We start from the raw sequence: 12,390 nt of genomic DNA, 5'->3' as shown, positions 1-12,390 counted from the left end.
TCGGGATATCCAACACCAACAGGTAGGAGGATATACTCTCGGTTAAGTTTGGGGGAGGGGGTTGCACCGTGCTAATGAAACTGCAGGTTCATCAGGATACAGCCCTCCCCGAGGGTTTTTTTTTTTTTTTTTTGGGACAATAAACTGCATAATGGAAGTACATTCAGACAATGCATCTTCTGTAAAGCTTACTGAGAATTCGGTTTCTGGAAACCTTTGCAAAACTGAGGAATATGAGAGACTGCGAATCACAGAGAACCCTTCCCTTGCAGCAAGGAAGCAATCTCTTCCCATCTTCCAGTATGTAATGCTTCTCTCTCTCTCTCTCTCTCTCTCTCTCTCTCTCTCTCTCTCTCTCTCTCTCTCTCTCTCTCTCTCTCTCTCTCTCTCTCTCTCTCTCTCTGCCTCCTTCCCCTCCTCCCTTCTTCCCCCTCCCCCCATCTCCCCGTTATAAATCTAGGGGTGGTGGATTTCAGGTTTCGTAATGTTGCATGATGCGATCTGTATTTACCCGGGAATGTACCGGTTGGGAAATTAACCTCATCGGATGCAGTTCTGCCTGGGCTTCCATCAGCATATTCCAGGCAAGTGAGAAGTGGCAAAGGAAACACGCTTCGTGGGAATAACAGAGAAAACTGATCGCCCTGGTGTGGCTCACAGGCGCATAAGAGACAATGTGCATTTTGTTTGAAAATAAAGCCACTTGTGATTTGCATCAGAGATTATCAGTGTAAATGAGAAAGGCTTAATTGCCGAAGAAATACTGTTTCATGTTATATTCATTGGATCCAGGCAGCCTAGGTTTACAAATGGAAGTGCATTATCCCTCTGGGTGTGTTTCCCTAGCCAATATTTACCTTTACCATTTTTTTTAAAATAATCATGTAGCTTTAAAAGAGGCAGGATTTGCCCAAAACGGCGTGGGGGTGGAGTGGGGTAGGGAGAGAAAGACAAAAGATTAAATCACATCGAATCTCCCGACAGGGACAGGTTTCTATTCGTTTAGAAGTCTGGTGTTAAAATTATGCTTCAAGATTAATCAACAAATACTTTTATGCAGTATGAACTTAAAAGACATATATTTGCACAGATTCTCTGCATGCATATGATCTGAGATGCTTCCTTTAAAATACTGATGGGTTAAAGGCGCTTAAATAATTGTGGGTAACCTCCTGTCTGCCTCCTCTCAGCAATCTTGCAGATTCCATGGCAAAGGTAGTGATTAATTCTTGGGGCTGGCGTATTTTACAACCGTGGAACAATTTATTCCCTTCCCCCCAGAAGATGTCCAAATCTAACTATATGGTGTCTAGAATAAGGACATTGTTAAGTTCACCTAGCTTAGCAGACTAAAAGAGCCAGTAAGCACTCTGACATCTCAAATTGCTGTTGAAGCAAACAGTGCTGTTTAAAATTGAAACTTTACGGCTTCCTCATAAAGGAAGCTTTGGGGTAGCACTGACATCATTGCTTATCAACTGAAGAACTGATAGTTCTCTCTCTCTCTCTCCCTTTTTATCTTCTTCTTCAGATATTCTGATGGCAAATCAAACGGAAGGAAAGAGGAAGCATGACCACAGATTGGATCTGATCTCTTTGTGGATTACATTTTCAGTAAAATGTATGGATCTATCTTTTCCCTGTTCTTCTATCTAGATCATGAGACTTGACTGAGGTTGTTTCCTTATCCTCCATCCATCTATGGCGAACTATAGCCATGCAGCTGACAACATTTTGCAAAATCTCTCGCCTCTAACAGCCTTTCTGAAACTGACTTCCCTGGGTTTCATAATAGGAGTCAGTGTGGTGGGAAACCTTCTGATCTCCATTTTGCTAGTGAAAGATAAGACCTTGCATAGAGCTCCTTATTACTTCCTGCTGGATCTGTGCTGCTCAGACATCCTCAGATCTGCAATTTGTTTTCCATTTGTATTCAACTCCGTCAAAAATGGCTCTTCCTGGACGTACGGAACTCTGACTTGCAAAGTGATTGCCTTTCTGGGGGTTCTGTCCTGTTTCCACACTGCCTTCATGCTCTTTTGCATCAGCGTCACCAGATACTTAGCCATTGCTCATCACCGCTTCTATACAAAGAGGCTGACCTTTTGGACGTGCTTGGCTGTGATCTGCATGGTGTGGACTCTGTCTGTGGCCATGGCCTTCCCCCCAGTCTTAGATGTAGGCACCTACTCATTCATTAGGGAGGAGGATCAATGTACCTTCCAACACCGCTCCTTCAGGGCTAACGATTCCCTAGGATTCATGCTGCTCCTCGCTCTCATTCTCTTAGCCACGCAGCTTGTCTACCTCAAGCTGATATTTTTTGTCCACGATCGAAGGAAAATGAAGCCAGTCCAGTTTGTAGCAGCAGTGAGTCAGAACTGGACCTTCCATGGCCCTGGAGCTAGTGGCCAGGCAGCTGCCAATTGGCTAGCAGGATTTGGAAGGGGTCCCACGCCACCCACTTTGCTGGGCATCCGGCAAAATGCGAATACCACAGGCAGAAGACGGCTACTGGTCTTGGATGAGTTCAAAATGGAGAAAAGAATCAGCAGAATGTTCTATATAATGACTTTTCTCTTCCTAACCTTGTGGGGTCCCTACCTGGTGGCCTGCTATTGGAGAGTTTTTGCTAGAGGGCCTGTAGTTCCAGGGGGATTTCTGACAGCAGCTGTCTGGATGAGTTTCGCCCAAGCAGGAATCAATCCCTTTGTCTGTATTTTCTCCAACAGGGAGCTGAGGCGCTGTTTCAGCACAACCCTTCTTTACTGCAGAAAATCCAGGTTACCAAGGGAACCTTACTGTGTTATATGAGGGAGCATCTGTAAATCATTAGCCTTGTGAAACACTAACCCTCTCTGCTAAGCAATTGTGGCCGGTAGCCATGTATTGAGAAGAAAAATCAAGGATGGGACCAGCAGTTGTGAGGATTTGGTCAACATTCTGCAGTTTTTTGCAATAGTTCACCTATAATCCTATTTTAAATCTCAGAGTGATCCTGCTGACTGCTGGCAAAGGTTTGTAATTAAGAAAGGACAGAACCACTGCCCTAAGTTTCTTTCTGTGGGTGAACATTAGATAATGGAAGTAGCAGGTGCTAAGTATCAGTGCTAAATGCTGTGTATATCATTACATATGAAAAAAAACTTAAAAACAATTAGCATTGGACATTTTAATAAATTAAGTTGACATGAGGTAAATGTGTTGATAAAAGCTAATTTTAGAAGTTTGAAGACTTTAAAACATTTCATACTATTTTTGTTTTGCAAAGACTACACTACTGGGGACTTAACAGTACTGTAATTCTTAAAAGATGTGCCATGAATTATTGAGGTACAACACTTTAAACACGCCTTGTGAGTTTGGGGAAGCATTCCAAAGCAGTATATTGGTTCCAATTAGAGTTTACCTTTTTTGTATTGATATATTGCTATTTCTAAATGCCACTTCCTTTCCCTACCAGTGAAATTGCTAGCATTGAACTGTATTATGTGTTTTTTTGTTGGTTCAGTAAAAAAAAAAAAAAAAAAAAAAAAGTTTCCGGTTTGTTTCTATTTTACAAATGCTAGATTTCTGTCTGGGAGGCAACATGAATGGAATCAACTAACCACAGATGAGCAGTTCTAAAAATGCAGAATAAACACATGTTGCCTTAAAAGGTTATCTAGTATCCTTCAGCTTTTTTAGCAGTAGAGTAAATAGTCAAGAGGCATTGAAACAGTAACCTGCCCTGGCTGTTCATCAGGAAGTGCATGGAAGACCATTGAATACTTTCCCCTCTTCCCTCACATGGTTTGGAAATTAAGGTGCACACCATTAACATAATGAGATTTTCTTCTGAGGTGTGTTACCCATTCCAGTGTGTTCTAAGAAGCAGACAGTTGATGTGTTTATATTGTAAGTCAGCTGTCAGGGGAGCCCACAGCCTTAGTATGACATCTGGCATAATTTATTGTGAAGCATTTATTGTATGGAAGGCACAGTCTTCTTTTTACTTTCTGCACATTCAGTGTATTGGTCCTTTAAATTATTTCAGGTTTAACTTGTGAAAGCTTATAATATGATTTCTGGTATTTTAGAAGTACATTAGATTCTGTGAGTCTCATTCTTTAAGATACAGATGTGTGAACTTCAATATAAAGTTGCATTTGCCAAAATTTATCTGTGTAGCCTGTTAATTTTCGTGGAATAAATTTTACACTTTGGCATATAATTTTCTTTAATCTAGCATACAAGCACAAACCAGAAAAAATGCTTTATAATTATTTTTATTTTTTGTACCTATTATATTCCAAAGCTGGAACATATGAATGTCAGCACAAAGCTGGCTTAATATTTAAAAGCATTATGGAGTAGCTTTTCAAATTCATTCCTTTATTTATGATTATATGCCAGTGGTATTTACAAATGAATACTAATGGTTTCGTTTGGGATTTTAGCATAACTATTGCATTTTAGTAAAAATTTTGGGTTCTGAATCTATTACTTGTAAGAATGGCTTGTAGGGTCAGTGTTCCAAAGCCAGGGAAAGTTGTTATTACTTCTGTTGGCTTCCCGTAGTTTTGTTTCTGGAGAGATGTTTGTTTGCTTTGCTTTTGTATATGAAAAATAAGGATAAAAACTTAGCAAAACAGAATTTCTCATTGATATAGTACTACTACAAACAGAATTTTAATATAAATAGAAAAAAACAAATATCTGAAAATTTCAGTATCTATGCAACTATTAAGTTTTTGCTCAAGCCATTACCAGTAAGCATTCTAACCTCATTTCTACACCAAAGCTGATTTGATCTGGGACAAAATTTAATGCACAGCAGTGAGGTGGATCTAGCAATAAAAGCTCCTTGTTGATACTAAAACCATTTCCAAGAACACAATAAAAATCAATGTTACCAAAACATGGTCTGCTAACAATATTTCCATCTCAAAATTTGCAGGGAACACGTATGACATTGATTATTTTCATGGAGAACTTGGCATAAAGATTCAAATATCAATCGGAAATGTCAGCAATAATCTTAAGGCCAGTGAACATGGATTTCACCAATCCATACTTCCATTATGTAGATAATTGAGCAGGTGTGGATGAAGGAAGGGGACTGCAGAGAGGACAGAAGAGAAAGGGAAGTGATTTTGCCTGACTCCGTATAGCTACTTGGACTACAACTCATTTTATATAAGTGACTGGTCCCAAGGGGATTATTGAATAGAGCTAACTCTAATGACTGTCTCCAGAGTTTGAAGGTGAAGGCTGAATCACTAGATCAGGTACAGCCTTCACTACCAAACAATTTCCTAGTCGGTAAATAACTGTAGTAATCATAAAATAAAATAAAAGTCTCTGCTAGTGTCTTTATGACAAAAACACGTTAGCTACTTTGGCAACCATTTCCATAGTCAATAAAAACAGTTAGCAATTAATTCAACTTGAAATGGTTACTAATCCTCAATCCATAAAAATACATTCTCGTTGGGGAGTCCAACTTCCCATTGAGAGAGGCTCCTCATCAATAAATAATGGGTTCTTCTTTGACTAATTACTCTACAGAGTAGAACAGTCTTCACATTGTTTTTCCATCAGAGCTGTAATGCTTTTCTGTGGCTATGCCTGCGCTCTGCCATCTGGTTCGCTTTGTACACAGTAGAGTTTTATGTTTGTGGCTGTGGAATCCCATGCAGATATTAACTAAGGCAGATGGAGGTGAGTAGCTGGTCTGATTTTCTATGTAGCCTTGAATTAAATAACAAACTTGATTATAATTGAACAACATTCATTGTAAATAGGAAAGTCAACCGGCCGTCTTCTTTACATGCTACCTAATTGGATTTCAGCACTGTGGTTCTTTATAGAGTCAACTGATCTGTCATTGTTAATACTTGGAGAGAGCCACATCCCCAATCTTGTACACTTCTAAGGATGCTTACCTGGGTATTCTCCACAGTTACTTATTTGTTCAGTAAAGCTGTCCCAGGCTCTGGGCTTCCTGCTGTGACAACTGTGGAAAACATGAGTGATCTCTCATTGAGCTTAGGCTTCTGGGAAAGACTCAACAGATATGGAGTGACAGTGAGCTATTGGGTGCTAAAATAATAGATACTCAGAGAGTAGTGTCAGAATTAATGAGCACAAATTAAGTGTTTCCACCTTCTCGCTAATGCCTTAGCTCCTGGTTTACCTTGGAATCGTTTATATGTTATACTTTCTCAACTCTGGGAAACCCTCTGCTACTTACTAAGGAAAGTGTCAGGACCCTGTCACTCAAGTCTAATGTGTTGCTGACACTGTGTTGTGAAAATAGCTCCCATGTTGTTTGTTCACAGTTTGTATAAAGTCACAGAGAAATATAAATGTGAAGTTGTGTCCTAACTGTTTACTTCTACAGGAAACAATTCAATTCCTGCAAGAGACTTGAAGACGCATCTTCTCTGCTATAGTCTCTCAAATTACCATGAAAATGTCTCAGTAAAGTGCAGTCAAGGGACAAAACGTGTCCCTGTGCACCTTGGTGATTAGCATCAGGGGGGTTTTCCCTGGTGCCAACCACAGACAGGAATAATATGTGAAATGAGGTGGTATAACTATTCAAATATACTGCCCCTGAAAGATTTCTACTGTTCCTTATTGGGGGTGAAAATAGAACTCCTGGTGGTCCTGTAGCTGGAAAGTTGATTTGGACTCCAAGTTACTTCCATTGCAAGCACAGGAACTGTATGTATACTTATGGAGACATGTGCCTGTCACATAAGTCATTTAACTACCGAACTGGGCTGCATCTGTGATTACTACTGGAAAGTGATCCAGTAAACCCAAACTCTTCACTTTTCTATACTTCTCTATAGTCACCATTAGGCAAATTGGGGTTTTTATTCTATCTTATTCCATGTGTAACATAGACCATAACTTGCTTACACACAAAATTTCACCTTATATCAATTCCATGCTAAAAAACAAAAACAAAAAGGGAGCTAAAGTAAAAAATCATGCTTTTAAACAACAGCTAATGACTCTAAAATCAAAGTAAAATCTGTAAGTCTAAGTTACTTATATTTTCAAGTCTTGTGAGTTTGCTTTTCTGTGAAAAGAATATATTACTTTTGTATTCGGTAATAGATTTTTATGAATATTTTTGAATGGAAATTATAAATTCTGTCATCTACTCATTAGTGAAAGTTTTGTCCTTTTAAATTATGGCCATGGAACTGATTCTATGACTTCCCTCTACCTTCAAAATGTTTATCTCATATTAAAACGATAGAATTGCTCAAAGCTGAGGTGCGACTCCAAAGCCTTCACAATGCATAAAATTAAGGAGACACTTGCAAATGGCTTGTTTACTTCTGCCATAAGTCAAAGGTCAAGTAAATTAAGAATATTCTTTTTTTTTAGAGGAGCAACATAGGAGATAGAGAGATTTGGGGTGAACCAAATTGATGAAACTTTGGCCTTATGTAACAGATTTGGCCAATGTAACAAATTCCAAAAGAGAACAGTAAAACCAAAAGCCTTTAATGAAAAAAAAAAAAGAGTTACATAAATAAGGCCTTGTTTTTAAACAAGGAAAGGGGCTTTGGCATCACCTCCTTTGCCAAAAGGATGTTGTCCATTAGCTGCTAAGCCCTTTGAGTTAAAAAGCTTTTAAAGCCGGTTTCTTCTCCCCAAGTCAGGAAGTTGATAAGGCACCAGATCCGCTAAGTCTTGAAGAGGAAACCCAGGAGAATGTGTTTCCCTGGAAGTAGCTGTACAGATAGACCTCCAGGAAGCCACAGGTCAGTTGGAGGTTCATACCTGACCTTTACAGCCAGTTCATACCTCCTTTTGATGTGAGACACACCATGCCCCTCAGCACACATCATTCTCTGCATGTGGAAAATAATAAATTCTTAACCCAAATAGTAACGCTTGTGTTGTAATTCAGGAAAAGTTTTATGAGGTTTTGATAGATAGTAAGGTACTGAAGTATCTAGTTTATGTGGGTAGCCACTATTGATTATAGGATGTGGAAGCAAGATATGTTTGTTATGCCACAGGTAACACCATTAATAATAGTAATAGTAATAGTAATAATAATAATAATAATAATAATAATAATAATAATAATAATAAATGTTAAAGTTGGAATGAGAATTGAGCTGGAAGTAGGCAAAGCTAATCAGTTGCTTCTTTTTAAAGACTTAAGGAAAGAAAAAAAAACCCAACTAAATAAAGGAAGCAGAATTTGTTCTTTTATCTTTCATCAAAAACCATTGAATTTAATGTTTTTCCCCATGAAAATGAATACCCTACTCTTTTTGCTAAGCATTTGTTTATTGAAATATAACTTTAATGTGACAACCATTCATTATGCCCCTATTTTAAATGGGCTCTTTGTCAAGTGACTTTGCCTTTTGGACTTATCAATAGCAATGGGATTACAATATCTTATGAATTCTGGAGCTGTTGAGAAGAGTCAGCAAGAGCATTCCTGTGAGGCCCTGGCAGAGCCTCACATTTTAAATAAACTTTACTGGTGCAGCAAAGGAGCCTCATCATCTCACACTGAAGACATCAGCAGAGTCTGAGGCAATGTGCTAAGTACTGTGAGGGAGACAGTGAGATAAGTGTTAAAGCAACACAGACAAGCAATTAACTCTGGGAAGGTGGGGAGGGGGGAGGGGGAAGTGGCAACTGAATGGGCTCTGCAGGGGAATCTTAATTTCGCTGGCCCGACAAAGTTAATAGAGCTGTTCAGATAGAGGAGCAACAGGATGGACAAGCAAAAGAGACATGTGAAAAACCCCTGATGTGTTCAACAGAAAACTAATCAAAGAATTGGATGTGATTTAGCTGGAGCTGAGGAAGAGCCCGCATTGTGGAGTAGCTAAACAGCAAAGCACTTAAATGTTGAAGCCCTTATTCTGTCTCTTACTAGTATATATGTGTGTGTGTGTGTGGAGAGAGAGAGAGAGAGAGAGAGAGAGAGAGAGAGAGAGAGAGAGAGAGAGAGAGAGAGAGAGAGAGAGAGTTCCAATACTCTTGTCTGTACACTGGGGAGGAAAAGAGCAACAACTGGTTTTAAAATTATGCCTTGGAAACTCTATGAAACAATAACAATTTGTTACTTTACAATATGCCCAAGAATATCCCAAACATGTTTCTGGTATTGATTCACTTGGCTGTCAAAAGTAGATGTTATTAATATTTATAATTTGTAAATTTAGAGGCTGCAATAATTAAGTAACCTGCACAAGTTAGTGATGACAAGAGAGGCTGCCGAGTACCTTTATTCAGCCACGTTACAAATTCATTCATGCAAGACCCAGGAAGTGAATGCTCATCAATGGTGGCTATGGCTGGAGTTTCTACTGCTACGCTGCTTCTGTTGAGAAAATCATTGTTGAAGCTTAGAACCTCCAGGGAACACAAGCAGCCGAGCAGAGGGAGAGCTCCGAGGCCTTTGGAGCTCCGCTCCACCTTGCTTGCTTGCTTTTCTTTCCCACAGAGGCTCTGAAAGAAACAAGAGTACTGGGTTACTAAAACCAGTCTGTGCTTTCATGTAAGATCCTGCAACAGCAGAAAGGAGAATCTATCAGGGTTTTGTTTCTTTCTTTCTTTCTTTCTTTTTTTTTTTTTTAGAAGGACACTGCTCAGATTTTAGAAGTGGGTTACACAGCTCACACCAGGTGGACAGTTTTACCTAGATCTGACTCTTTTTATATACTATATACGTTTAGTCACAATCTCAAACGGGAAGATGTTCACATAGAGGATTGTTGTAGGCTATATGAAATCTTTTCATTCAGGCTGTCCAGTCTCCGTTAAAGGTCTACCTTGCGGTATCGCCATTACCAGACCCCGTGTCAGCGAGGGCAATTTATCCTCCTGCCTGCCCTCAAATCCTCTGGAGCTTCCAAGCCAAAGTTTAGACCTTTTATTTACTAAGGGGGTGATTCCCAGAGAGCACGGTAGAATCACTATCGTAAGTACTGTTCACACCGTATTCTCTTGGCCAGTTAATTATCATAAAGTTTCATATGCTGAGTTATGGGCAGGTGCTCACGCCACCAGCCAACTGCCTGCCTCTTTTAATCTGTTGGTTTGCCCATGTTCTCTGTCCCCACAGCAGCTGTGCCCCATTCTTTCCTTTTGCCCTCTTCAGTAGTACCCGCCAAAGTGGGCGAGTCCATCTCCTGAAGTGAGAGGTGCTGTTTTCTCCTTGCTCTCCTACAGTGGCCTCTGCGGTCTTAGGGGACACTGTGCTCATTTCATCCTCCAGTGTATAGGAATGAAAGGGCCAGACGAAGTGTTAGAGTATTAGGAGCTGGTCTGCTGGTCAGCTATAAGCTGGATCAATTCTGTAGACCCCTTGGTTCTCTTGCTGTATAATAAAATTCCTCTGGCTTGGAAAAATCTATAGTTGATCTATCTGGGTCATGGATGTTTCCAGGACATTAATGTCATGGCTATTCCTGTCCAACAGAGCTCCCCACAGCTGGCAGAGGTCCACTGAGAACTACTTCTCTTCTGCAATATTTTAACTAACGAGGTCCCCACCTAGGCAGCTGAAGGCCCAGGCTGATCCTAGCTTATTGATATCAACACTGACTAATATCTATATATAACACATTAAAACACTCACCAGGTTTTTGCTTTCTTCATGTGCTAAGTTCCTAACAGCACTTTTAATTTTAATCAGACGGAGCCGATGCTCTGCTTCCATTGCAAATGACCAAATTATGGATATTTGTGCCTTGTTATTCCTTTTTATGGTCTGCCCTCAATTATAAATAATTCATGGATTTCTTTTACAGGGAGCCAAACCTGTTTGAATTTCTATTCCAATACATGAGGCATAAAATCTAGGAAGATATTTTAATACTTCCACAGTTTGTGATCTCAGAACCACCCACCTTTGAACAGATACTTCATTAGCACCTACTGTGTACTGAAAGTTGTACAAAGTGCTTAATAAATCCTTTCATTAAATCTGCTACTGGCTTGGGTTTTAGTCTTCAGTTTTGTAAAAATAAACAAAGATATACTTGGTTTTTTGTTCTGTTTTGTTTTGGGATCTATACTTGCTGTGTTCAATTTGCATGAAGATCTCGTCTCTTAAATGTAACAAAGTGAAAAGATATTTTACAATGATTCTTTATCAACTTCAAGAATTGAACCAAATGTCTAGAAATAATGGTAAATTTTTAAATTTGCACTTCTAACTTGGAGCAAAAAAAATGATTTAGTTATTGTAAAACATTGTTTTATGTTGCTGAGTCTTATGAATTTTTAACTTTTAAGTGGATAAAGTAGAAAAGCTTCCTAGTTTTATCATGGCAATGATTTTAGGCACTGATATGAATTTGGGAGACTGAATGAGAAAGTGTTCATGCACTCAAGGATTTATAATTCAAGAGAATAAATGTTCCTATTTTTACACAGGCCTCACACACTCAGTACATTGGAAACTGCACAGTGACTGCACCAGTGCCTCCAGACATGATGCAATTCAAATTCTCGCTGCAGAAAGAAGCCATGTTCTTCTCCTTGCTGTTGTTATTTGCTATGCCTGGGAGGTCTGGAGCATTTTCTGCAGTGGGTGAATCTGACTGTTTTGTATTTCCATTGTGAGCATGAAAATCTGTCATTTTCGAAAAGTACAAAAAAAAATGAGACATTTTCTATTTATCAAGTCTTGTGAAGGATTTTTTCCCTCTGAGCTATCAGTTTAGAAACTGAAGAGATGGCTTAGTGTTGTAAGGCTGCTGTCTATGTGATCGCAGAGACCTGAGATCAGATCCCAGCAACCACTAAGCAGTTGGGCATAGCTGCACAAGAACCTGTAATCCTAGCAATGTTTAAGGGAAACACAGGATGATTGTTAGGGCTTGCAAAGTGCCATACTCATGCCAGACCCAGTAAGAGACACTGTATCAAAGGAATATTTAAAGAGTGATAAACCACTGATATCCTCGTGAGTCACCTGCATATGCAGGTGCAAATATACCACACATATGTGCACATATACCACACACACACATGCACATATACCACAAACACACACACATACACAAAAGCCATCACCACCACAAGAACAAAAACCTTAAAAGATCAGTTTAAATTATATTTACATTACAGAATAAATTCTCAAGTATTCAAGAAAGAATTATTCTACTTTGAACCAATAAAAATTATATTTCTATTAATAGCAATGATCAATTATATTGGGTTTATCATAAGGCAAATTAGATATTCAGTTTGGTGGTTTAATATGTATCATGTATCCATGGTGGAAAATAAGAAATATCCACTATTATTATTACAAACTAAGCCAAGAAAGGCACAGGAAAAACAAAAAAACAAACAAACAAACAAACAAACAAAAAACTGGCAGTGTTGTTCCAATGGTGGCCT

At 39.1% G+C, this 12,390-nt stretch overlaps 1 protein-coding gene across 1 annotated transcript; it reads left to right on the top strand.

Annotated features, from left to right (window-relative positions):
* Positions 1 to 1,701: 1,701 nt before the first annotated feature.
* Positions 1,702 to 2,814, top strand: GPR85 (G protein-coupled receptor 85; the record flags this gene model as incomplete). The annotated part of the gene is made up of 1 exon (XM_080936421.1): positions 1,702 to 2,814. The coding sequence occupies one exon, from the start codon at positions 1,702 to 1,704 to the stop codon at positions 2,812 to 2,814; it is 1,113 nt and encodes a 370-aa protein (XP_080792547.1).
* Between the last annotated feature and the right edge of the window lie 9,576 nt (positions 2,815 to 12,390).

This window comes from Micromys minutus (genome assembly GCF_963924665.1).
Source record: "Micromys minutus genome assembly, chromosome: 23".
Taxonomy (NCBI): domain Eukaryota; kingdom Metazoa; phylum Chordata; class Mammalia; order Rodentia; family Muridae; genus Micromys; species Micromys minutus.
This window is presented reverse-complemented; position numbering and strand designations above follow the sequence as displayed.